Raw genomic sequence first — 27165 nt, forward strand, 5'->3', positions numbered from 1 at the left:
GATGAGCTCTACAGCAGTCTCTCACAACTCAATCGTTCGTTGTAAACTGTTTTCTGCCCCTCCCAAAATATATTATTTATAGATAATTGGCCCTCTTTTTGGTACTCACCCACAAACAGGACCAAGCCTGGCCTGCTGGGGAGTGATGACTCCATCCTAGCTCTTATCTATGAACATAGAGCCTTGTCTAACTCCACTAGCTCCACAATGAGATAACCAGCCTGCCAGCTCTGTGGAGTCTGCCACTACACAGTCAGTGTAGTCAGCTCAGCTATCCCCATTGAGACCGTGTCTGTGCCTCGATCAAGGTTGAGCAAAACTAAACATGCCGGTGTTCGCTTTAGCAATCTCACTGGAATAAAGACCTCCATTCCTGTCATTATTGAAAGAGATTGTGATTTCTCAAAATGGGGCGACTTAATGTTAGAACCCTCACTTCCAAGGCAGTTCTAGTCAATGAACTAATCATAATCTTGATGTGACTGGCCTGACTGAAACATGGCTTAAGCCTGATCAATTTACTCTGTTAAATGAGGCCTCTCCTCCTGGTTACACTAGGTGACCATATCCCCCTCGCATCCTGCAAAAACGCTGGTGTTGCTAACATTTACGATAGCAAATTTGAATTTACAAAAAAAATACAAATATGACTGCATTTGTCTCTTGAGCTTCTAGTCATGAAATCTATGCAGCCTACTCAATCACTTTTTTAGCTACTGTTTACAGGTCTCCTGGGCCACATACAGCGTTCCTCACTGAGTTCCCTGAAATCCTACTGGACCTTGTAGTCATGGCAGATAATATTCTAATTTTTGTTGACTTTAATATTCACATGGAAAAGTCCTCAGACCCACTCGGAGCCATCATCGACTCAGTGGGTTTTGTCCAACATGTCTCCGGACCTACTCACTGTCATACTCTGAACCTAGTTTTGTCCCATGGAATAAATATTGTGGATCTAAAATGTTTTTCCTCATAATCATACACTATCCAACCACCATTTTATTACGTTTGTAATCGCAACAAACAATCTGCTCAGACCCAAACCAAGGATCATGAAAAGCCATGCTATAAATTCTCAGACAACCCAAAGATTCCAAGATACCCTTCCAGACTCCCTCCACCTACCCAAGAACAGACATCAGAGTACAAAAATCAAAATACCCGAGCCCTGAAGCAAACTTCCAGAACACTTGAATGGAAATGGCGCTACACCAAACTGGAAGTCTTCCGATTAGCTTGCAAAGACCGTACCGTGCAGTATCGAAGAGCACTCACTGCTGCTCGATCATACTATTTTTCCAACATAATTGAAGAGAATAAGAACAATCCAAAATGTATTTTTGATACTGTCGCAAAGCTAACTAAAAAGCAGCTTTCAACAAGAGGATGGCTTTCACTTCAGCAGTGATAAATTAATGAACTTCTTTGACGAAAAGATCATGATCATTAGAAAGAAAATTACGGACTCCACTTTAAATCCGCGTATTTCTCCAAACCTCAGTTGTCCTGAGTCTGCACAACACTGCCAGGACCTAGGGAGACACTCAAGTGTTTTAGTACTATATCTCTCTACTAACATCAAGGCGGTGACCCGATCCTGTAGGTTCATGCTCTACAACATTCGCAGAGTACGACCTTGCCTCACACAGGAAGCGGCGCAGGTCCTAATCGAGGCACTTGTCATCTCCCGTCTGGATTACTGCAACTCGCTGTTGGCTGGGCTCCCTGCCTGTGCCATTAAACCCCTACAACTCATCCAGAACGCCGCAGCCCGTCTGGTGTTCAACCTTCCCAAGTTCTCTCACGTCACCCCGCTCCTCCGCTCTCTCCACTGGCTTCCTGTTGAAGCTCGCATCCGCTACAAGACCATGGTGCTTGCCTACGGAGCTGTGAGGGGAACGGCACCTCCGTACCTTCAGGTACTGATCAGGCCCTACACCCAAACAAGGGCACTGCGTTCATCCACCTCTGGCCTGCTCGCCTCCCTACCTCTGAGGAAGCACAGTTCCCGCTCAGCCCAGTCAAAACTGTTCGCTGCTCTGGCACCCCAATGGTGGAACAAGCTCCCTCACGACGCCAGGACAGCGGAGTCAATCACCACCTTCCGGAGACACCTGAAACCCCACCTCTTTAAGGAATACCTAGGATAGGATAAAGTAATCCTTCTAACCCCCCCCCCCCCTAAAAGATTTAGATGCACTATTGTAAAGTGGTTGTTCCACTGGATATCATAAGGTGAATCCACCAATTTGTAAGTCGCTCTGGATAAGAGCGTCTGCTAAATGACTTAAATGTAAATGTTGACACAATGATGAAAATAATCATGGCCTCTAAACCGTCAAGGTGCATACTGGACCCCATTCCAACTAAACTACTGAAAGAGCTGCTTCCTGTGCTTGGCCCTCCTTTGTTAAACATAAATGGCTCCCTATCCACCGGATGTGTACAAAACTCACAACAACAAAAAATGTCAGTAATAAAGCCTCTTGAAAAAGCCAAACCATGAACCAGATTTTTTTGTGTTTTTTTTTTACATTTAAAAAAAATAAATTGTTTGCATAGTCAACTTACACACAGCTCTGACACACACACTTATCCCAGCCATGCCACCAGGGGTCTTTTCATAGTCCCCAAATCCAGAACAAATTCAAGAAAACGATACAGTATTATATAGAGCCCTTATTGCATGGAACTTCCACCACATATTGCTAAAATAAAAAGCAAACCTGGTTTCAAAAACAGATAAAGCTTCACCTCGCAGCACAACGCCTCTCCCCTATTTGACCTAGATAGTTTTTGTGTATGCATTAATATGTAGGCTGTGTGCCTTTTTAAAAATGTATGTAGTTCTGTCCTTGAGCTGTTCTTGTCTAAATGTTATTTATTTATTTTTATTTCACCTTTATTTAACAAGGTAGGCTAGATGAGAACAAGTTCTCATTTGCAACTGCGACCTGGCCAAGATAAAGCAAAGCAGTTCGACACAAACAGAGTTACACATGGAATAAACAAACATACAATCAATAATACAGTAGACAAATCAATATACAGCATGTGCAAATGAGGTAAGGCAATAAATAGGCCATGGTGGCAAAGTAATTACAATATAGCAATTAAACACTGGAATGGTAGGATGTGCAGAAGATGAATGTGCAAGTTGAGATACTGGGGTGCAAAAGAGCTAAATAAATAAATAAAATACAGTATGGGGATGAGGTAGATTGGAAGGCCTATTTACAGATGAGCTATGTACATGTGCAGTGATCTGTGAGCTGCTCTGACAGCTGGTGCTTAAAGCTAGTGAGGGAGATATGAGTCTCCAGCTTCAGAGATTTTTGCAGTTCGTTCCAGTCATTGGCAGCAGAGAACTGGAAGGAGAGGCGGCCAAAGGAAGAATTGGCTTTGGGGGTGACCAGTGAGATATACCTGCTGGAGTGCGTGCTACGGGTAGGTGCTGCTATGGTGACCAGTGAGCTGAGAACGTGAGGCTTTACCTAGCAGAGACTTGTAGATGATCTGGAGCCAGTGGGTTTGGCGACGAGTATGAAGCGAGGGCCAGCCAACGAGTTCATACAGGTTGCAGTGGTGGGTAGTATATGGGGCTTTGGTGACAAAACGGATGGCACTGTGATAGACTGCATCCAATTTGCTGAGTAGAGTGTTGGAGGCTATTTTGTAAATGACATCGCCAAAGTCGAGGATCGGTAGGATAGTCAGTTTTACGAGGGTGTTTGGCAGCATGAGTGAAGGATGCTTTGTTGCGAAATAAGAAGCCGATTCTAGATTTCATTTTGGATTGGAGATGTTTAATGTGAGTCTGGAAGGAGAGTTTACAGTCTAACCAGACACCTAGATATTTGTAGTTGTCCACATATTCTAAGTCAGAACCGTCCAGAGTAGTGATGCTGGACGGGCAGACAGGTGCGGGCAGCGATCGGTTGAAGAGCATGCATTTAGTTTTACTTGCATTTAAGAGCAGTTGGAAGCCACAGAAGGAGAGTTGTATGGCATTGAAGCTCATCTGGAGGTTAGTTAACACAGTGTCCAAAGAAGGGCCAGAGGTATACAGAACGGTGACGTCTGCGTAGAGGTGGATCAAAGAATCACCAGCAGCGAGAGCGACATCATTGATGTATACAGAGAAGAGTCGGCCCGAGAATTGAACCGTGACACCCTCATAGAGACTGCCAGAGGTCCGGACAATAGGTCCTCCGATTTGACATACTGAACTCTATCGGAGACGTAGTTGGTGAACCAAGCGAGGCAATCATTTGAGAAACCAAGGCTGTTGAGTCTGCCAATAAGAACGTTGTGATTGACGAAAGCCTTAGCCAGGTTGATGAATATGGCTGCACAGTAATGTCTCTTATCGATAGCGGTTATGATATCGTTTAGGACCTTGAGCGTGGCTGAGGCGAAGGGCTGCTGGCAAACGCACGAAAGTGCTGTTTTGAATGAATGCTTACGAGCCTGCTGCTGCCTACCATCGCTCAGTCAGACTGCTCTATCAAATCATAGACTTAATTATAATATAATAACACACAGAAACACGAGCCTTAGGTCATTAATATGGTCGAATCCAGAAACTATCATCTCAAAAACAAAACGTTATTCCTGTTACATTGCACAACCTTCAATGTTATGTCATAATTACGTAAAATTCTGGCAAATTAGTTCGCAACGAGCCAGGCAGCCCAAACTGTTGCATATACACTGACTCTGCGTGCAATGAACGCAAGAGAAGTGACACAATTTCACCTGGTTAATATTGCCTGCTAACCTGGATTTCTTTTAGCTAAATATGCAGGTTTAAAAATATATACTTCTGTGTATTGATTTTAAGAAAGGCATTGATGTTTATGGTTAGGTACAGTCGTGCAGCGATTGTGCTTTTTTCGCAAATGCGCTTTTGTTAAATCATCCCCCGTTTGGCGAAGTCGGCTCTCTTTGTTAGGAAGAAATAGTGTTCACAGTTCGCAACGAGCCAGGCGGCCCAAACTGCTGCATATACCCTGACTCTGTTTGCAAGAGAAGTGACGCACTTTCCCTAGTTAAAAGAAAGTAATGTTAGCAGGCAATATTAACTAAATATGCAGGTTTAAAAATATATACTTGTGTATTGATTTTAAGAAAGGCATTGATGGTTATGGTTGGAGCAACGTGTACCTAAGCGATTATATGCAACGCAGGAGAGGCTAGATAAACTAGTAATATTGATTGTTTTTTTATAAGATAAGTTTAATGCTAGCTAGCAGCTTACCTTAGCTTCTTACTGCATTCGCGTAACCTCGTGGAGTGTAATGTAAAGCAGGTGGTTAGAGCGTTGGACTAGTTAACAGTAAGGTTGCAAGATTGAATCCCTGAGCTGACAAGGTAAAAATCTGTGGTTCTGCCCCTGAACAAGGCAGTTAACTCACCGTTCCTAGGCCTTCATTGAAAATAAGAATGTGTTCTTAACTGACTTGCCTAGTTAAATAAAGATTTAAAAAAATAAATAAATAAATAAACATTTTAAAAAAAAATAAAATTAAATAAAAAAATCGGCCTAATCGGCGTCCAAAAATACCGATTTCCGATTGTTATGAAAACTTGAAATCGGCCCTAATTAAATCGGCCATTCCGATTAATCGGTCGACCCCTATTTAACACGTGTAAAAAAGTATTAGTAGCGGGCGCGTCAGTGGTTGTTATCCTCAAAGCGGGCAAATGGGTTTAGCTTATCTGGAAGCAAGACGTTAGTGTCCATGACGTGGCTGGTTTTCTTTTTGAAGTCCGTAATTGCCTGTAGACCCTGCCAGACCCTACATCTCGTGTCCGGGCCATTAAATTGCGTCTCCACTTTGTCCCTATACCGACATTGCTTGTTTGATTGCCTTGCGGAGGGAATAACTACACTGTTTATATTCAGCCATATTCCCCGACCTCTTTCCATGGTTGAATGCGGTGGTTCGCGCTTTCAGTTTTGCACAAATGCCACCTTCTATCCACAGTTTCTGGTTGGGGTAGGTTTTTATAGTTACAGTGGGTACAACATCTTAAATGCACTTCCTAATAAACTCACTCACCGAGTCAGCATATAAATGGATGTTATTGTCTGAGGCTTCCCAAGAACATCTTCCAGTCCACGTGATCAAAACAATCTTGGAAGCGTGGATTCCGATTGATCAGACCAGCGTTGAATGGTTCTAGTCACGGGTACATCCTGTTCGAGTTTCTGCCTATAGGACGGTATGAGCAAGATGGAGTCATGGTCGGATTTGCCGAAGGGAGGGCAGGGGAGGGCCTTGTATGCATCGCGGAAGTTAGAGTAGCAGTGGTTCAGTGTTTTGCTGGACCGCAGCAAGTAACTCATGCAAGCATTAAAATGAGATTTAAAAAATATTAAAAAACACCTTATGGAACAGCGGGGACTGTGAAACAACAAACGTAGGCACAGACACATGCATGCACACATGGATTTTGTACTGTATATATGTGGTAGTGGTGGAGTAGGGGCCAAATATTTTAAGGTTTTTAAAATTGTATAAACTGCATTAATTTTGCTGGGCCACAGGAAGAGCAGCTGCTGCTGCTTGGATTCTCTGGTCTGATGAAAGCAAGATTGAACTCTTTGGCCTGAATGCCAAGCATCATGTCTGGAGGAAACCTTGCACCAACCCTACAATGAAGTATGGTGGTGGCATGCTGTGGTGATGATTTTCAGCGGCAGGGACTGGAAGTATTCAGGATCGACAGAAAGATGAACGAAGCCAAGTAGAGGTCCGTGATGAAAACCTGCTCCAGAGCACTCAGGACCTCAGTCTGGGGCAAAGGTTCACCTTCCAACAGGACAACGACCCTAAGCACACAGCCAAGACAACGCAGGAGTGGCTTCAGGACAAGTCTCTGAATGTCCTTGAGTGGCCCAGCCCGAACCCGATCGAACAAGAGGATGTGCAGAGAAAAGTGGGAGAAGCTCACCAAATACAGGTGTGCCAAGCTTGTAGCGTCATACCCAAGAAGATTCAAGGCTGTAATCGCAACCAAAGGTGTGTGAAAGTGCTGAGTAATGGGTCTGAATCCTTGTTTAAAATGTGATTTAATTTATTTCTTCATACATTTTTTTTAATTCTCATTGTGGGGGTAATGTGTAGATTGTTGAGGGAAGAAAACTAATTTAATCCATTTTAGAATAAGGCTGTAACGTACTAAAATGTTTAAAAAGTCAAGGGGTCTGAATACTTTCTGAATGACCTGGGCCTGGTTCCCAGATAGTGATGGAACTAGGCTTATGAGTGTTTTAACGATGCATCTTTCCTAAAACGGCTGAAGATGTAACATAAGTTTCCCAAAACACCACGCAGAGAGAACGGTCACTCAGTGAGTCGTTGGAGCATGCGTCGATACTGATTGGATCGAAAAAAAGGGAGTGCTGCTCTTGGATCAGCTTTCCACATCCAAATATTACCTTAACATTTACATTAGTTCACAATACTGATGACGGATCAGCTCCTACACGACGCATCAACAGCTAGGGAGATATTACCACCTACATCTGCAAATATTGAGGTGGCTTATTCTAATGCTTACCCAATAAAACACACACAAAAAGAATCATTGCGCAGTCTAGGCTACACATCTTGAAATATATAGAGACAAACTTTAGACTGAAGTCTGTAGCAAAATAGAACTTGGTTGAATACTAAATGTATTTCAATATGATTGACATAGCCTACAGTTTATATTTTAATGAAGTCATCTCACTTTTTATATGTCACTTGTTTGTATCAATTGTAGTCAACCTTGTTCTGAAGTTAGCAGCAGTCACAAAGATGGATAAACCATGTGATTCCATGTTTAGCAGATATCTGTGTAGACTATAAAGCGACCACTTAGATGTTCTATGAGTGACCTGAGGCAAAGCGGTAAAAGCTGGTCATTTAAGTGCACCGTCAATAACGATGGTTTTGGGAACCAGCTCTGAGATTTAACGATGCTCCTACGAAGGTTCTAACAACGAATTTAGCCTTTAAAATGCAATATATGTAACTAGCTTTCTGCTAGTTTCTGTTAAGTCAAAGTCCTTTGGTTGAGTTCTGTACAGCTGCCACCTTTTGATTTCCTTGTGTTTTTTTCTCCTCTCCATTCTGGGCAGTCTACTCCTCCCCAATCTTTTCCCAGAGCCGTAGCGACTACAATCCACACAGCATGTAAACATGCTGCTCCGAGCCAGTACTGTTCTTCCTTCAGACACGAATACATTAAAACCTTGTTAATTTACACCATGATCACATTAACTTGTAAACGTCAAAACTCACCAGAAATGACATTCGGTAGCTCCTACCTATGTATAAATTTATGAGCTAGATTACCGGTCTTTGCAATTCATTTATTTTCATGTGCAATCGTTAGCATATTTAGCTAGCAGCCTCCATGGAAATTCACTGTTACTTCTGCTAATTTTGTTAGCATTGTGGCAATCGACACCCAATGGTCTTTTTTGCATTTCTCTGGCGCCCCCTTATGTAATAAGCCGGTAATATCGTAAATCTGAGGATGAGAGAACGATGGTTTGACGATACCACAACCTGTATAGAAGTACGGGGGGTGGGGGGTTGCAGACAGACATCCCACCATGTAAAAAAAAACTAAAAAAACAACGGCCCATCCATCCACACTCCTCAAATAGTGCTTACCTGTTTTGCTACAGACAGTGTGATTCTATTCTACTGTATGTTCTCCATATCACAATTCACTAAACAGGCCAGAAGACTAGTATTTCTGCTGTTGACATGTAGAAATACATATTTGATATACAAATACATAATTTACTGTAGTTGAAGTCAGAACGATTTAACTGCTACAAAAAAAAGCTTATTTTTCTTTACAAACAAAATCTGTATGCTTGGAACTTTAGTTGTCGAACTCCTGCTGATATTGAGCATTGCCCATATGAAGGTCATGAATACATGTGAGTAGGTTGCTTTGAGGGCATACACTGATAGGCTATTTCTCAGAAATGTCTAATAGGGCGATTCCGTGTAAAAGTCAACCTGAGCGTGCACAAATCAAGTTAGTCATTTACAAATGAAACCATGTTCATAATTATCCTTGAGCGAGAGAACAACAATATAAAAAAGGCAATTTCAAAGATTGTCCTTTTCCTCTGTGAATGGAGTAGTACACAGCGTTGTACCAGATCTTCAGTTTCTTGGCAATTTCTCGCATGGAAGAGCCTTCATTTCTCAGAATAAGAATAGACTGACGAGTTTCAGGTCTTTGTTTCTGGCCATTTTGAGCCTGTAATCGAACCCAAATGCTGATGCTCCAGATACTCACCTAGTCAGTCTAAAGAAGGACAGTTTTATTGCTTCTTTAAAATCAGCACAACAGTTTTCAACTGTGCTAACATAATTGCAAAAGGGTTTTCTAACTATCAATTAGCCTTTTAAAGTTATAAATATGGATTAGCTAACAAAGTGCCACTGGAACACAGGAGTGATGGTTGTTGATAATGGACCTCTGTACGCCTATGTAGATATTCCATTAAAAAGCTGCCATTTCAAGCTACAATAGTCATTTACAACATTAACAATGTCCACACTGTATTTCTGATCAATTTGATGCATTTTAAGGGACAAAAAATGTGAGATTTTCTCAAAAACAAGGAAATGCCTAAGTGACCCCAAACTGTTGAACGGTAGTAATTTATTTATTTATATATTTATATATTTATATATATATATATATATTTATATATTTATATATTTATATATATATATATATATATATATATTATATATAGTTGAAGACGGAAGTTTACATACACTTAGATTGGAGTCATTAAAACTCGTTTTTCAACCACTCCACAAATTTCTTGTTAACAAACTATAGGTTTGGTTAGGACATTTTTGGTTAGGTTAGTCAGTTAGGACATTACTTTGCGCATGACAAGTAATTTTTCCATCAATTGTTTACAGACAGATTATTTCACTGTATCACAATTCCAGTGGGTCAGAAGTTTACATACACTAAGTTGACTGTGCCTTTAAACAGCTTGAAAAATTCCAGAAAATGATATCATGGCTTTAGAAGCTTCCGATAGGCGAATTGACATCATTTGAGTCAATTGGAGGTGTACCTGTGGATGTATTTCAAGGCCTACCTTCAAACTCAGTGCCTCTTTGCTTAACATCATGGGAAAATCAAAGGAAATCAGCCAAGACCTCAGAAAAAAACATTTGTTGACCTCCACAAGTCTGGTTCATCCTTGGGAGCAATTTCCAAACACCTGAAGGTACCACGTTCATCTGTACAAACAATAGTATGCAAGTATAAACACTATGGGACCACACAGCCGTCATACCGCTCAGGAAGGAGACGCGTTCTGTCTCCTAGAGATGAACGAACTTTGGTGCGAGAAGTGCAAATCAATCCCAGAACAACAGCAAAGGACCTTGTGAAGATGCTGGAGGAAACAGGTACAAAAGTATCTATAATCACAGTAAAACGAGTCCTATATCAACATAACCTGACAGGCCGCTCAGCAAGGAAGAAGCCACTGCTCCAAAACCGCCATAAAAAATCCAAACTACAGTTTGCAACTGCACATGGGGACAAAGATCGTACTTTTTGGAGAAATGTCCTCTGGTCTGATGAAACAAAAATAGAACTGTTTGGCCATAATGACCATCGTTATTTTTGGAGGAAAAGGTGGAGGCTTGCAAGCCGAAAAACACCATCCCAACCGTAAAGAACAGGGGTGGCAACATCATGTTGTGGGGGTGCTTTGCTGCAGGAGGGACAGGTGCACTTCACAAAATAGATGGCATCAAGAGGATGGAAAATGATGTGGATATATTGAAGCAACATCAAGACATCAGTCAGGAAGTTAAAGCTTGGTCGCAAATGGGTCTTCCAAATGGACAATGACCCCAAGTGTACTTCCAAAGTTGTGGCAAAATGGCTTCAGGACAACAAAGTCAAGGTATTGGAGTGGCCATCACAAAGCCCTGACCTCAATCTTATAGAACATTTGTGGGCAGAACTGAAAAAGTGTGTGCGAGCAAGGAGGCCTACAAACCTGACTCAGTTACACCAGCTCTGTCAGGAGGAATGGGCCAAAATTCACCCAACTTATTGTGGGAAGCTTGTGGGAAGGCTACCTGAAACATTTGACCCAAGTTTAAATAGTTTAAGGCAATGCTACCAAATACTAATTGAGTGTATGTAAACTTCTGACCCACTGGGAATGTGATGAAAGAAATAAAAGCTGAAATAAATGATTATCTCTACTATTATTCTGACATTTCACATCCTTAAAAATAAAGTGGTGATCCTAACTGACCCAAGACAGGGAATTTTTACTAGGATTAAATGTCAGGAATTGTGAAAATGTATTTGGCTAAGGTGTATGTTAACCTCTGACTTCAACTGTATATGTTAGGGTGTGGTGCCTGGTCTTGTACACCACATGTAATTATGCAATCCTAAAGTACCTATTCCTTCTTCTGCCATTTTAAAAACAATCCAAATTACAAAATGTGATTTTGACCAAGAAATCTTTACAATTTTAATGTATATTTCAGACTCTTAACATCCATAACGAAGGGTGACACATCCATCACAGTGTTTTTCCTCACTAAAATCAAAATAATGGAAATGACAATCTTTTTAACATTTTAATTTCTGTGTTCAGCCATGCCTTCCTTCGGAATGGCAATCCATGTTTTGACCTTAATAATAAAAGTTCTGTGAATTTTTCTGTGTTCAGTCTCTCCCAAAAGTTAGTCCATTCAATGTTACATCTATAATTCTTAATTTGTCCAACGTGTCAATATTTTCAAGTCCGCATTTTGGGATATACACTCCCCCCAAGGGTTACTATAGACCAGGGATGGGCAACTTTGATGGGGGTGGGGGCCACAAAAAAACAGAACTCATAAGGGACCTCAGTGGCTTGTGGGTACACCGCCCACCATGTGAGCAAAACATTTTAGCGGTCCCCCTTGCATTTCCCACACATTTTGCCATGGGTCGGAGAGATGATTTTGCAATTGAACTCATTTCATGCAATACTACTCATTTTGCCATGGGGCGGAGAGAAAAATGTGCAGCTTTACACCTTGTGTATTCTATATCTCAACAGTAAGTTGATACCCAGACTGAGTTCCTTATGTATGTATGTTTTTTTATTACTGGTCAGCAGGCCTAGAAAAGGGGGGCCGCTAGTTGCCCATCCCCACCCATAAAAAGTTTAATTTATGTTGTTTGTCTATTCTATAAGACATTAAAGTTGTGATTTTGCATGCAAATGTAATGTACATAATGCTGGAATCGCCCACTAGTGAAAGTAGTTGAGTCAGGGTTGGAATGGGAGATTTCCTCTAAAATAGAAGTGTCAATGGTATGTAGTCAGGACTTAGTGAGATGGACAATAGACCAATTGACCAGGCCTAACCAAACTCCATTTGAACCCTATTGTCTTAAATGGTGAGGGTCAGGCAACAGTACTCAGGTTCCCACTGTGTGTTATACCATATTAGAATATGTTATTAGCCTAGTGGTTAGAGTGTTGGACTTGTAACCGAAAGGTTGCAAGATCGAATCCCCGAGCTGACAAGGTAAAAATCTATCATTCTGCCCCTGAACAAGGCAGTTAACCCACTGTTCCTAGGCCGTCATTGAAAATAAGATTTTTTTCTTAACTGACTTGCCTAGTTAAGGTAAAATAAAATGTAAAAAAAATATGCTTAAGCAATAAGGCCCAAGAGGGTGTGTTATGTGGCCAATATACCACAGCTAAGGGCTATTCATATGCGCAAGGCGGATTGCCTGGATACAGCCCTTAGCCATGGTATATTGGCCATATACCACAAACCCACAAGGTGCCTTATTTCTATTATAAAACTGGTTACCCTCGTAATTAGAGCAGTAAAAAATAAATGCTTTATCATACCCGGTGTATAGAGTCGAACCACCCAGCTCATTATTATTATAATAATATACTGCATATTGGCCTAGTATGGACTACACCAGGGTTCCCCAACTTGCAGCCCGCAGGTGGTTTTATTTGGCTCCCCATGTTTTCTGAGCAAAAATAATGTGTTTTTTATTTTCATTGTTGGACAAACATTTTATTTTTTTAACACCAGGAAATCAGCTCCAACTGATGTTAAATGTAAGCAAGGTTTGAAATTGTGTTTTAGTCAAATAATGATATCCGTTTGGGCTTCTTGCGGTCAAACCCTGGACTACAGAGAGGTGAATGATGGAGTCTCTCTCTCTCTCTCTCACACTTTGTGAATGTTGGAAAAAGATCTTTGTTCCTTTCTAAACATAACAATGTGAATACAAAGAGGACTCGTACCACAAAATAGCTGAGTGAACTGGCAAAAGAGTTGAGTCCTCATTCAAAGGCAAGGGCAGTATGAATACAAAGAGTATAGAGTTCATTTGCTTTTTTTTTTACCCCAGAGTTGACTTTAAAGAGGACTGAGTTCAGCTTTTTTGAAAGAGGATTATATGTGAAAACACCCTAAAAAGAAGTTGGGGAACAAGCTATGAAGGAAAAATACAGGTACCGTCAAGTAGTGCATGGACTTGATAGTGCCATCTCGCTCCTGCAACCTGGATTCACTGGTAGACGTAACATAGTAAATGAAAATCTGGGACACTCAAACTACTATGTATGTATTAATTTGTGGTGCACATCACTCATTTTGTATATGTTACAAATTTGCAACACATTTAATGTGTTATGAATTCCAATTTGCTGTGGCTAACTTAGCTAGGTGGCTAATTCTAACGTTAGCTAGGCGGCTAACGTTAGCTAGGCGGCTAATGTTAGCTAGGCTAGGGGTTAAGGTGTTAGGGTTAGGTTTAGTTTAGGGTTAACCTCAATGGGATCGGTGTCCCTTCACCGGGACGGTTGATCTAACATGCGCTAATGTGATTAGCATGATGTTGTAAGTAACAAGAACATTTCCCTGGACATAGACATGTCTTATATGGGCAGAAAGCCTAAATTATTGTTTAACAATAGGATGGTACTGTCAGATCATCTAAAAACCATGCTAATGTTTGAGGAGAATGCACAACAACAACAAAAACGTATCACGGCAACTGGTTTGATACATTCACCTCTGAAGGTAAATAAGGTACTTACATTCAATAATCTGTTTTGTCATCCTGAGGCTCCCAGAGATAAAATGTAGCACAGTTTTGTTTGATAAAATCTATTTTTATATTCAAATGTAGGAACTGGGTTCTAAAGTTTTAACCCCAGCTGTTTCAATCCCATAGGGTGGCACACAATTGGCTTAGCGTCGTCCGGCATAGGGGAGGTAGGCTGTCATTGTAAAGAAAATGTGTTCTTAACTGACTTGCCTAGTTAAACAAAGGTTAAATAAAATAAAGACTTTTGAATTTCCCGGATTTACATTTACTATGTTACGATGTTACGTACAGTCTATGACACCAGGCTGTACTCTTGGCCATCCTACAAAGGTAAGAATAACATTTGAACAGATGACAGAGACATGAGGTTTGGACCATTGTTTTCTTAGAGGAGGAGTATTACTTTACCCATTAGTCAATATATGCGTGTTTGATTGGACACCCTACTATGGTTACGTCTAGTGAGACCAGCCAGCCTGCTCGCTCGGCTTTGTTTGGCCCCCAGCGCCCTGCTTTCCAGCAAAGTTATCGTTATATAAGAGGTGTATCGGGGTATCACAAACACGGTTTATACATAGCAGCGGCATAGCTCTGGATAGAGTGTCATCAATGATATGTCCACGGAAACCAGAGGTTGGTCATAAATGGCAAAGGCATCTGGGTAGGAAATTGCATTTGACAGTTCAGAGATTAACATAAAGGCACGAAATTGCACAAACATAGCATAAATATTTATCATAACATGTTTGTAGCTGTCAATGTTTTAGGAAAAGGATGGGCTGACTACCAACTCATATCCAACCAATACATTTACTTAACCTATACTGTTTATTAATGCAATTACCTAGCCTATATTGTTTATTATTAGGCAAAACATGAATTAACATTTTCAAGAGACACTTAATGGTAAAAACCCAAGCCTTTTTATACAGCAGGGCCCGTGAACGCTGGAGCTGAACGACCGTGAAATCGATTTCCAAAGTATAAACTATGGCGCATAATGCATGATCAGCTACTTGAATATAAAAAAATAACCTAATGAGTTTTCCAGAGTTGGCCCATGGCGATTTACGGTGCGCTGTGAGTTCGCACAAGTTAATCGGTGGAATATTACTTACACGCTCTGAAGGTCAGATGATACGAAGTTGGGAGTGCAGGTTCTGGAAACTACGCGGGTCTTCCACCAGTGCGCTCCAATACGGTCAGTGGAACCGCTCGTATCCTCAAACACAAACTACGCTAAAAAGGCGTCTTTGTGTGTTATTATAATTTCAGAAAAATGCCTGATACACTCCACTGGCACTCCAGCTGCTAATTGTTTTAGTTCCGCTGGCTGTGATGTTGTCAGCGGGGCTTGGCGGGTCCCAGGTCACCTGTGTTCACTTGTGACAACTCCGGCAACCAATAGACGGGGTTGGAAGAGCGCACATGGAAATATGTGGGGGTGTAGTAAAAAATGTTTCGCAAACAAACATATATATAGAAACTGTTTATATTGCTAGGAATCCTAAACAAACTAATATTATTAGCAGTTGAATTAAATATACTACAATTTTATCAATATCCGAATTTCTGAAATAAATCATTATATCAAAACCATTAAATTGTACAACTTGTCCTGTTTTCTTTGTAACAAAGTTCTGTATGTCAATCCAAAGAATTCTACTATAAATACAGGTAAAAAAAACGAATGATAAATGGTCTCCTCCATTCCACAGAAATGACAATTATAGTCAATATTCAGCTTGAATCTTTCCATAGCGTGTTTCACAGGATAAACTCAATGCAACATTTTAAATGAAACGTCCTTTAATTTGTTACTAATACAATATTTGTAAGAAATTTTCCATGCTTTCCTTTTTGTATATCATCATAGATATTCGGCAAAAAAAATCTTGCTGAGGGAAATGTAGTATCACAAACAATATTCATAACCTGTTTATTACTACATTTATCTTTTGATGTTAATATTGCCAATGAATATATTTATGTAAATCTATGTTACTTAAATCAACCACAGAGGAATAAAAACAATATTTAAAAAAACATTGGTATCACATCAAAAACAATTGCATATTATTTCGGGGTTCGTGTAGTTCTATTGGACAAGGGTATTTTCGGGGGAAGTGACGTTATTATAGTTGAGTTGGATGTCAGCGCATGCATGGGGTGTTATCCTTAGGCTACTCTCAACATTTGCAAAACGTTATTTTTCTATTGGACAGATTTAGGTAGGAAATGAAAAAAAAAGCAGCAACGCCCCACACTGCAGCTGTAAGTAGTTTTTTTTTGCCTCATAGAATGGATAGTCTTTGTTTTAAAGATAAGTCAGAGGGCACATCCTTTTATTCCTAAAATGTCTGTTTTAATTTTATACAACCTGTTTGCTGAACCTGTCCAATAGAAACACTAGTTTACGTTGCAAACGTTTTGCAACTGTTTGGAGTAAGAATTATACCCCAGTACTTTATTTGGTTGAGCCAGGATTGGCTTTAATGGTCCCACATTCCCAACTGCTTGACAATTTTCCTTTTAAATGGACCATACATTGCTGCACACCTTCCTTGCCTTCACTCTCACTAGTGCATGTGTGTGTATTGCAATTAAAGCATAGTGTTGAAACTGAGTGTTTCACAGTAGTTTCAATCAGTGGCGTGTATTCATGGTGCCAAGAGAAGCCAGGCTTCTCCAAAATAATTACAAAAAAATATATATATATAAAATTACGTATATTTTGTCTCTGTGTTTCATTACTTGTCTTAAATTTGCAAGAGCCTGATTGTATCTCACAGGAGAAAGCATCCGAGTGAAACAGCGCCCCTCTGTCTCTTGACATGTAGGCCATCTATATGGAGCCAGATAGCTGCCAAAAGATTGAAAGTACGTATAGATTTTCTTACGATCCTAACAATACGTACGTTCAATGTTAGGATTGTAAGAAAATCCATCTGTGAAACAAGAAACGTAAAATGTAATCTGTGAACATACAAACACCATGTTACGATTATGAACTAACATTTTAGGCTTGAACAAATCTTGTGTTGCAATTCTGAAGTACAATAATTCCTTTCAGAGTTTGGAGATTCATCTCACCAACAAAAAAAACCCACACCAAACAGCCTGTGAGTAGTGCTACACGAACAAACATAACACAGTAAAAAAAAAAAGGAAGTCAGGTAAACCGGAAAGAGGTATCCTGCACATTTCCAACTTAAAAGTCTCCATTCTCTATTACTCCTCAGTTGAGTTTAATTCACATTTAGGTAGCTAATGTAATGGATCTGTTTGCCAGCGCAAGTCTAGATAGCACTAGCTGTATTATGGCTACAACAGGGACGTTTCAGTCCTCTAGGTGTATCTTTACAGCATGGGCATATCTCTGGGTGACGTGGACGTCCCCATGCATCCACCTTATCAAAATATGACTAATTCAATATTGCACCATCCCATTCTCTGGTCTCTCTTTTTTTATTTTTTGTGAATCTCGTTTTTTGGCGTAACCCCGACGGCATTACACGTACACCTGGGGGTACGTGTACCCCAGTTTGGGAATACCTGTTCTAGACAATGCTCTTCTGTGGTTTTTAGTTTCATTCTCTCGCAAGTCATTTTCTGAAATCCCAAGCTAATACTACGCCATCTACTGGTATAACATTGTTATTGAATGCCATTCTAAAACAAGCTCGAGACTTTTATTTTGGAAATTAAACCTGAAGCTGCAAAGCAACTCTAAGAGTTGCTTGATTGACTAGCTAACTTCAACTAGCTACGTTCGGTTCATGTCCTTTGCAGATTCCACATTCGTGACAAAAGTTTGTACGTATAAAAAAAGTGTGTAACCAAGATAAGGGAGACAAAAAGTAAGAATTGGACGTGTAAATGTTCATTATTAGTCATAACGTAGGGTTTGTACGTTTACAGACCTAATTTAATGGTTAAATTTCATCATTCACTCATGGCTTTTCTTACGATCCTAACAATTTAAGTATGGATTTTCTTATTATACTAACGATACGTATGTTCAACCTTTTGGCAACTATCTGGCTGATGCTGTCTGGTCCAAACTAGTATGACATTGTTGCGGCCCATAGCGTTGAATGGAATGCAAGTGAAGCCAGAGAGCATTTGGCCTCCCTTGATAATTTTTTTTTTGCCAATCAGCATTGAGCTAAACTGGGCGAGCTCAATGTTGAATGGTCCTGGTGCACCAAAAAAAAGTGTCAAGGGAAGCCAGGTTGGATTTTGGCATCACTCCTATCAGATCGCATTGAGAGCATAAGTCATTGACAGAAAGAACTTGAATTGTTGTGTTGTTGTCCTCCAGTGGCTAGCTAGCTAACTAAAGTTGTCCCTTTCCTAAATTAGCCATGGATGGAGAAAGGGATTTGGATTTGTGCTTTTACTTAATTCTCCGTACTGGCCAATGAGAGGAGGATGGCATTGGCATTACTCAACAAGTAGGGTGAGTCAACCAGTGGAGGTTTCTCAGAGAAGGAACATCAGTGAATTTCATAAAAATAGTCAACCAAAAAAGTTATCATTTTCAGATAAAACTATACTAAATATATTCACGCCACCAAATAATTGATTAAAACACAGTTTTGTAATGATGGTCTACAGTAGCCTCAGCAGCACTCTGTAGGGTAGCACCATGGTGTAGCCGGACGATTACACTTAGCTAGCAAATGCAGCTAGCTAGTTCAGCCTACTCAAACAGAGAAGGATGCTATGTCTATCCAACACTGGAACTCTTCCAAGTCAATGTAAGCTTTTGGTTTATTAATTTACTGCCACGGGACCCGCTGGTGTAACTGCTAAACTGCTTTCTGACTGTGCATCGTACTGCATGATTGTAGCGGGTTTAGTAAAGCGTTAGTTCTAGTTGACTAGGATGTGACAACAACGTAGGCTGTGTGTAGCGGTTAGCGGCCATGGTATGAAGGTTTGGCTTGGAAAGGTTTTTTCACCTAGTCACAGAGCGTTGATGTGTTGTGCACGGAAGTCCACAAGTCAAGGGAAACGGTAACAGGACGAAAGCACATAGATAGTTGCAAGAATGAATTATATATATATACACACAATGAGCAAAGTCATCATGCTGTTTTTATGTGGCTGCTATGAAAGTGAACTGTTTGTGTGATCAGGGGTGTATTCATTCCGCTGATTCTGTTGAAAAACGTTTCTTAAACGGAAGCAAGCGAGGATAAACATACGTGAATTTGTCCAATAGATACTCTCATATGTAACTATTGGACAAATGATTACACCCTAGGTCAGCTAGATGCAGGCCAGAGTGTGCAAGGCGGTATTGAATATTATCACCTTGATTACTCAAAATTCTCTTAACCTGTGCACCTACATTGTAAACGTTCATTCATAGGCTAGGTTGTAGCAACCTCATCATGGGTACAGGGAAAAATAGAGTATCATGTAGTAACCTAAACCTATCGATGTTACATTGAGCTGGGTGAATGGAATATTAATGACAATCATCCAATATGCTGTAATAGAAATAAGGCCACGTTCATAAAAAAAAGAAAAATATGAATCCTCCCTCATCTTAAACAGCACAGACCGCCATTGTAGTCAACACATTTTTCTACTTGCACGAACACACACACAGAAATCAGAACCATGGACAGCACATCATGTTTAGCTTACGTTGATTGTACTAAATTGTTTTTGGTATCTTTTAGTTGTCACTGTATCAGACTAACCAGAGGTGATTTGATGATGTTGAAGTTGAAATGGTGATGGAATAGTGGAGGCAGCTCCTGTTTTCTTTGCGACTTGCGGTAGCTCTCCGTGTTTCTAAATCAATAGTTGTTTAGTGGTCCGAAAAATCCGAGAACATTTACTTGATTGACCATGCTGTAGGTCATGTAACTAACTGTCTGTTACATGCAATATGCTTTGTGGACTAAACCGGACAGAGGTTGCTATCCGGTTCTGTGATAAAACAAAGGTGTGGTTGAATTTATTCTGCCACTGTGTCTTCTTATTGTCTCGGCCTTAGGTCTATATAACATGGTCGCAAGGCATATTGAATTAACAGGTTATAGAGCAAACAACACAATTATCACAAATATTCAGATCTTCACTTTTTCCACATAATGTTACATTAGCCTTATTCTAAATAGTTTTCCCCCCCTCAATTGACACACAATACCCCATAATGACAAAGCAAAAACTGGTTTTTAGAAATGTTTGCAAATATTATTTTAATACACTGAAATATCACATTTACTTAAGTATTCAGACCCTTTACTCAGTACTTTGTTGAAGCACCTTGGGCAGCAATTACAGCCTCAAGTCTACTTGGGTATGACACTACAAGCTTGGCACACCTTTATTTGGGGAGTTTCTTCCATGCTTCTCAGCAGATCCTCTCAAGCGCTATCAGGTTGGATGGGGTGCGTCGCTGCAGCTATTTTCAGGTCTCTCCAGAGATTTTCGATCGGGTTCAAGTCCGGGCTCTGGGTGGGCTACTCATAAGTCAAGGGGTCTGAATACTTCCCGAATGCACTGTATATAGGCAGGTGTGTACCTTTCCAAATCATGTCCAAGCAATTGAATTTACCACAGGTGTAGTAAACTCCAATCAAGCTGTAGAAACATCTCAAGGATGATCAATGTAAACAGGATGCACCTGAGCTCAATTTCAAGTCTCATAGCAGAGGGTCTGAATACTTATGTTAATATGTGGAAAAAGTCAAGGGGTCTGAATGCACCAAGTTGTAATATGGCTTTTTTCCTTGCTTCCCCAGTGATTTTACACACACACCATTACTGGTTGCCCTATGGCCTAGGCTATTGTCTTTGTGGATGCCGCATCAGCTGTAATTCAACAATCAACACATGGATAAACATTCAATTGACCACATTTAACAATTTCATGTGTGATACTCTGGGATTCCTTTATTTTTTTAAATGGTTTAAACTGTACAAATGCTTTCAACACAAAATCTATCAAATATATCTATGTAGCCACACTCCCGAGTGGTGCAGCGGTCTAAGTCACTGCATCTCAGCGCTAGAGGCGTCACTACAGACACCCTGGTTCGAATCCAGGCTGTATCACAACCAGAAGTGATTGGGAGTCCCATAAGGTGGAGCACAACTGGCACAGCGTCGTCCAGGTTTGGCTGGTGTAGGCCGTCACTGTAAATAAGAGTTTGTTCTTAACTGACTTACCTGGTTAAATAAAATATTTTTTTAAAGTTACACTTTCCATGTTACCTCAGTTTACCACAAAACGGCGCTATTGTCAAGGAAACAGTTGGATGGGACTAAATACTGTATTACTTTACCCCACAGGCTATATAGCAGCAACATTTTAAGTATATATATCACCATATGTGAAACATATGATAGTAAGAAACCCCATTTGTATTGATAGAGAAATACAGGATAGTATGGAAGGGGTTCTTTACAGTTGTATTTCAGTGCAGGAGATTGGCCAAACAATCAGATCACATACAGACAGCATCCAGACTTCACATGCGGAATGATATTATGGATGGCTCTCACAGCCAAACATGTATACATGTCCTTCACAAGGTCAATCCGCTATACATGTATTTACAATAAAGCATTTTCAGGTCTGATCATCAACAAGAAGCTTTGCTTTTCACTTCACACGATAAACTTCTGAATTCAAACACTAATGTTCTTAAATGCATTTTGATTGGATGATTGAGTAAATAGTAGAACTGAAATAGTCTCCTGTGGGTATTATATGTTGATTCTTTAAATACCCCCTTTTTCGAAATTAAGCATGATTGGCATGTTTCTACTGGTCATTGTTTACATACACGACTGGTCTCCTGGTGTTCATAAACATTCTAACAGACAGAAGCAGGACATAAAATGCTGCTCCGCTACAATGCAGCGGCCCCAGAACTGACCAGAGTTTTTAGATCTGACATTACTTCCTGAGGAGGATACACAGGGGACGAATCAGGAGTTGGTTTTAAAAATGACAATTTAAAAGTAAACAATGATTAGAGGTATCAAATAATTATGCAAGCAGCAAATCATAATTTTGGCCCGTAGAAGAATCAAATCAAAACGTGAAATCAAAAGTCCCTTAAAGATGTCGCAGTTACAGAAAGGAGGAAATATTAAAAGAAATGACATTATGTTGAACAGATGTGGAGACAAACGTATAGGGTGGTCTGAGGGTAGGCAATGTGGGGGGGATTGGAAGTTGAGGGTTTGTCTATAGAGAGCTAGGGTACTGAGGAGATAGGTGGTTTTTGGTGTATGGGAATGTAAAGAATACGCTAGAGGACTCTGTGTTGGGGGCTGGAGAAGGTTGAAGTGAAGCAAGGTTCTGGGTGTACAGGGAGACGGGGTACCGTGGATGGTTTTGGGTCTTGTTAGGTGTTGGGCGTTCTAGGTGCACAAGCAGAAGTTTACAGTGATTTCTAGGACTAAATGGATGTTGTGTGGAGCATGTGGGATAATACGAGGGCTCTACAGGAGACGCGGGTTCTAGGTGTAGGGGGATGAAGGGTACTGAGGATGCCACCAGTCCATCAGTCTCATGCTGTGTACAGGGTCCAGCACCACCTGTGTCCCCCCCTGCTCCCCTTTCCTCCTCCCCTGTTGGAGGGGAGAGTCCTGGAACACCAGACACACTCTGTGGTGACGCATGTCCGCGTTCACATTGATGTTAAACTGGAGGGGGAACAGAGAGACAGAGTGGGTTAGACAGGAAGGAGGCACAGGTCCCCTCTCCTAAAACAGACCCACTATGAGTTACAACCACATTATGTGACTTTTAACAATGCAACTTCATGGATGGAGAGAGTCTTTACAGAGTAAAAACCAGGATGAGTGAGTGGTGTACTGACCAGGGAAAGGGTCATCCCCATGACAATTGAGGTGAAGATGAAGTTGAGGGTGGTGACCTGCAGCAGGTAGCAGTCTGAGTCTGGGTTGGCATGGACCTCCTCATACTGACGGGGCAGCAGCAGACCCCGGGTGGCACTGCCAGCCTTACACCTCATCGCCTAGAGGAGAGACACACAAACTATGGTATCCTTCATTACAATGAAATGTTTTACTTCAAATTTAAAGTAAACATGTTTCACTAGTGTACTTCAGACAGTTCGGCATGAATACATACCGGCTTCACAAACTTGAAGTTGAACTCCCACATGGGCTCAGGTCGAGTACCCACAACCTTATTGACCCAGAACAACAGACACTGCAGAGGAGAAAACAGGTAAAACATCTCTTAGCATTGGATTGCACAAGTGTCAAGTGCACATTAAAGCCAGAACTTGATGGATCAGGATTAGTGAGTTATAGTACAGATCAATTGATCAGACCCTCTCAGGATCCGAATAAGGTGAGAACCTCAAAAAACTCCACACACCATACCATATGGCACAACCGCTAGCCTGTTGCCATCTTGATTCTTTACCTTGGAGTTAAGTAGCGTGGTGGGCGGGGACTCGGGGAGGGCGGGGCTTAGGGAGACACGTGAGCTGAATGGCTCATACAGATGGAAGAGGGAGCGAATCACACGAGCCCGTAGACAACGCTTCCTTGCTATGGAGTCTGGCTGCAGACGGAATGGCAGGTAAGCATCCAGACTGTAGTGTCTATAGGAGAGGGAGAGGAGAGAGGGAGAGAAAGAGGTGAAAGTAAGAGGAGAGAGAGGGAGAGACAGGGAGACAAAATACGTAAATAAGAAAACTAGGCTACTTCTCTTAGGGGCCAGTTGCCAAGGGCAATGCGCATCTGATTTTCCAGGATTCAAGTCTTATCAAGAGCCCACCTAAAATATAGGTTGTGGCAATGAAAAGGTCTAACCCTACCTTTTGTAAAGTCTGGTCCAGAAGGCAGCAGTGCAGGTGACGGTCCAGGCGTTTCTGCAAATCAGAGCAAACGTACACACATCCTCTGGGCGGATATAAGAAGCCAGCACCAGCCAGATATCCACTGTGTAGTCCTCCCCATCACTGCACTCACTACACTCTGGGAAAACAGATAAGACAGTCAAACGATGGGCTGTGTTTTATTCAGAAAAGTTGTTCACTCCTATCCATTCTTGTTCACGTACGGACCTGAAATGACTGGATAGGTGAAACAATAGCTCCAAGTAGGCCTAGTTTACAGCTCATTGCTATCACCTACCCAGTTACACTGTAATATCAGTTAACATGGACAGAGGGAAGGGAGCAACCCTCTGGAATGAGACGCAGCCCTCAACTCTAAAATGCATGACCAGATGCGGTGTACCTTTCCTTCTCTTGTTTTTCTTCTTGCGTGCCTCTTTAGGCTCGTTCACTCCATCCTCCCCGGGGTCGAGGTCGTCGCTACTCTCAAGGGCGTCTCCGGTGAGGCTGGACACTGACGACAACACCTCCTGTAGGGAACCCTGCGACGCCTCCAGTCCACACAACAACTTCACTGCAGGACAAGCACAGTGGAAAGTTAGTAAGCTCAATAATGTGGTTTATCGATGTATTGCTGTGTGTGTAGAATAGACATGCCCAAGCATTTTGATTGATGATCTTACCTTCTTTTTCAACTGCATTGGCAACAGCCTTTTTCACCCTCCCTGACTTCACAACGGCTGGGTCAGCATTGGCAAAATCAGCGACAGTCACTGCAAGAGAGGGGAGAATATGCGGTTTACCAAGAGCTCAATAGCATAGGGTGCATCTCAATAGTACTAAACAACTTCTTTCTCCCCTCATGCCTTTTCCTTTTGTCTGTAGTGACCTGAAAACACTGGTTAGGTATTATGTAAGACACCTTTGGCTTGTTCGACACTGCAGGCAACTGCCTACTGACTGATTAACAAATCCCTTTGCATTATAAATAACTACTTGTCGATCAGTCAGTCAATCAGTCACAATTTACCCAAAATGCATCATGTATTTGATAGGCTCAAACATTACTTTTCTTTGTGCTCATTTCAGTGCAAAGACGGTAAGCAACCGACTGTAGACAAAAGTCAAGCAGTCAAGTCAGGGGAGCGGTGCATCTGCGACAGCAGAACGTCAGACACGTCATCAACATCAAGGCTCAATGCATGGCAGCTCCAATTTCCCAATTCATCTTTTCGGAGTTCCCAGTTGTCTTGAAAGCACCAAGTACGCAAGCCGATGGTCACCGGCTTGATAAAAGTGATCCGCTCGAAAACGCCCTTTCACTTTTCTCAGAACACAGCAGAGAAAGGAATACAATGAGAAGTTTAACTACACTCAGTGGTGTGTATTAATGGATTTATTTATTTATCCATCCTTTGTTTATTAACTATGCAAGTCAGTTAAGAACAAATTCTTATTTACAATGACGGCCTACACTGGTCAAACCCGGACGACGCTGGGCCATTTGTGCACCGCCCTATAGGACTCCCAATCACAGCCGGTTGTGATGCAGCCTGGGTGTCTGTGGTGATGCCTCTAGCACTGAGATGCAGTGTCTTAGACCGCTGTGCCATTCAGGAGCCCCATGGGAAGCCAGGCTTCCCCAAATATTTGACCAATAAAAATGAGCTAACCATAAATTAATATATTGTGCCACTGGTCTGAGACAATTCAAGTTCAATATGTAGCTTAGATGAAACCTAGTAGGCTCACGTTAACTAGCTAACTTATGTGGTTAATTTTAACCCATGCGAGGAAGTTAGGCAACCTAGCTAAAATGCTTGCTAGCCTATGAAAATGAAAACTAAAAGCTTACTGTATAACAGAGCCATAGCCCATTTTGCCAACATGTAAGAGAGGAGGATGGCATTCAACAAGTCTACAAGTAGGGTGAGTGAATTTTAGTTTTTTTCTTACATCTACACACTGACAAATCAGTACCATGGACAGCCACATGATATTTAGCAACATTGATTTGACTAAATTGTTTTTGGTATCTGTAAGTTGGTTTTCAGTGTATTAAACTAAGCATATATAGTCTTGTTGATTTTATTTAAAATGTTTAATTTGAAATGGTGCTGGAATAGCAGAGGCAGTGCTCTGTTGTCTTTGTGCTGACTTGCACTAACTGGTTATAAATCAGTATATGTTTTAGTGAACTGTCAAACATTAACTTGCTAGACCATGCTGGAGGTCATAACTTTCTTAGGTGTAATATTTGCTTTGTGAACTTAACCTGAGAAGTTTCTCTCTGGTTTTGGGATTAAAAACTTTGTATTTGAATTCATAAGTTATAGAGCAAACGCAAATATACCAACATAGGTTGTAATATGACTTTTTTAAATTGACTCGGCTTCCCCAGTGATTTCACCCACGAACCCCTACTGACTAACGTTAGCTACACTGCGATGCGCCTCTGATGGGTTGCCTGACATCCATCAAAAATAGGCCTACATACCTTTCTGATATTGCAAGCCGCCTGAATATGCACATGCAATTATTATTATTTAATCAATGATGGTAATAGAATCGGGTAGTTTGATTTTTGTCCTCGAGGATCAACCCAATACGTGCACCACTGAAAGCCGATGTCCGGGTCAAAGACTTCGCTTTGGCGAGCTAGCTACCTGACTCGGAGCAGATGTCCCCGGGCCAAAATTTCAGCCGTTTTCGGTTCCCTTTCTTGGGCATGACGGTAAGAAGGGTCTGTGGCCACTTATTGAGGCTGTGTGTCCTGCCATGTCTCTATGACAAGCAGAGGTAACGAGAAAAAGGTGGGACAGCAATCGAAAAATGTTCCTCCAGGATCTTCAGCCATCATGGGACTGATTCAAATGAGTTTACGTACATTAAATAACGCGAGACTTCCTTCGTTTCAGTTGTCAACGACAAGCTCATCCTTATCAAATTTGATTGGACAAGAGTGGTCATTCAGCCAATCAGATTTGTCGGTTCCCCTGAATGAAGACAGATATGTTAAAGAAAGGAGGAGATAGGAATCCCATTGGGAATTAATGGAGGAACTATAACGCCTCACCAGCAGACTGTCGAACAATCATGTAATCGTCACGCAATCCCTTATCAAAATCAGGGTATAATGCCGCGTTCACAACAA

General features: G+C 41.2%; 2 protein-coding genes across 3 annotated transcripts in view; both read right to left on the reverse strand.

The window, feature by feature from the left end:
• Positions 1 to 15547, reverse strand: part of tfeb (transcription factor EB) — a 138767-nt gene extending 123220 nt beyond the window's left edge. For both annotated transcript variants that reach the window (XM_014166987.3, XM_014166986.3), the window contains exon 1: positions 15279 to 15547. The gene's annotated coding sequence lies outside the window, so the exon portion shown is untranslated. The remainder of the gene's footprint in view (positions 1 to 15278) is intronic.
• A 6031-nt stretch (positions 15548 to 21578) lies between these two features.
• Positions 21579 to 26908, reverse strand: tmem183a (transmembrane protein 183A). Its single transcript, XM_014166985.3, has 8 exons — positions 26678 to 26908; positions 24695 to 24784; positions 24415 to 24585; positions 23991 to 24150; positions 23594 to 23774; positions 23294 to 23374; positions 23019 to 23177; positions 21579 to 22842 (listed from the first exon to the last, which is right to left on the reverse strand). The coding sequence occupies exons 1-8, from the start codon at positions 26739 to 26741 to the stop codon at positions 22657 to 22659; spliced, it is 1092 nt and encodes a 363-aa protein (XP_014022460.1). The 5' UTR covers positions 26742 to 26908; the 3' UTR covers positions 21579 to 22656.
• Positions 26909 to 27165: the final 257 nt, after the last annotated feature.

This window comes from Salmo salar, chromosome 22 (genome assembly GCF_965601325.2).
Source record: "Salmo salar chromosome 22, fSalSal1, whole genome shotgun sequence".
NCBI classification, from domain to species: domain Eukaryota; kingdom Metazoa; phylum Chordata; class Actinopteri; order Salmoniformes; family Salmonidae; genus Salmo; species Salmo salar.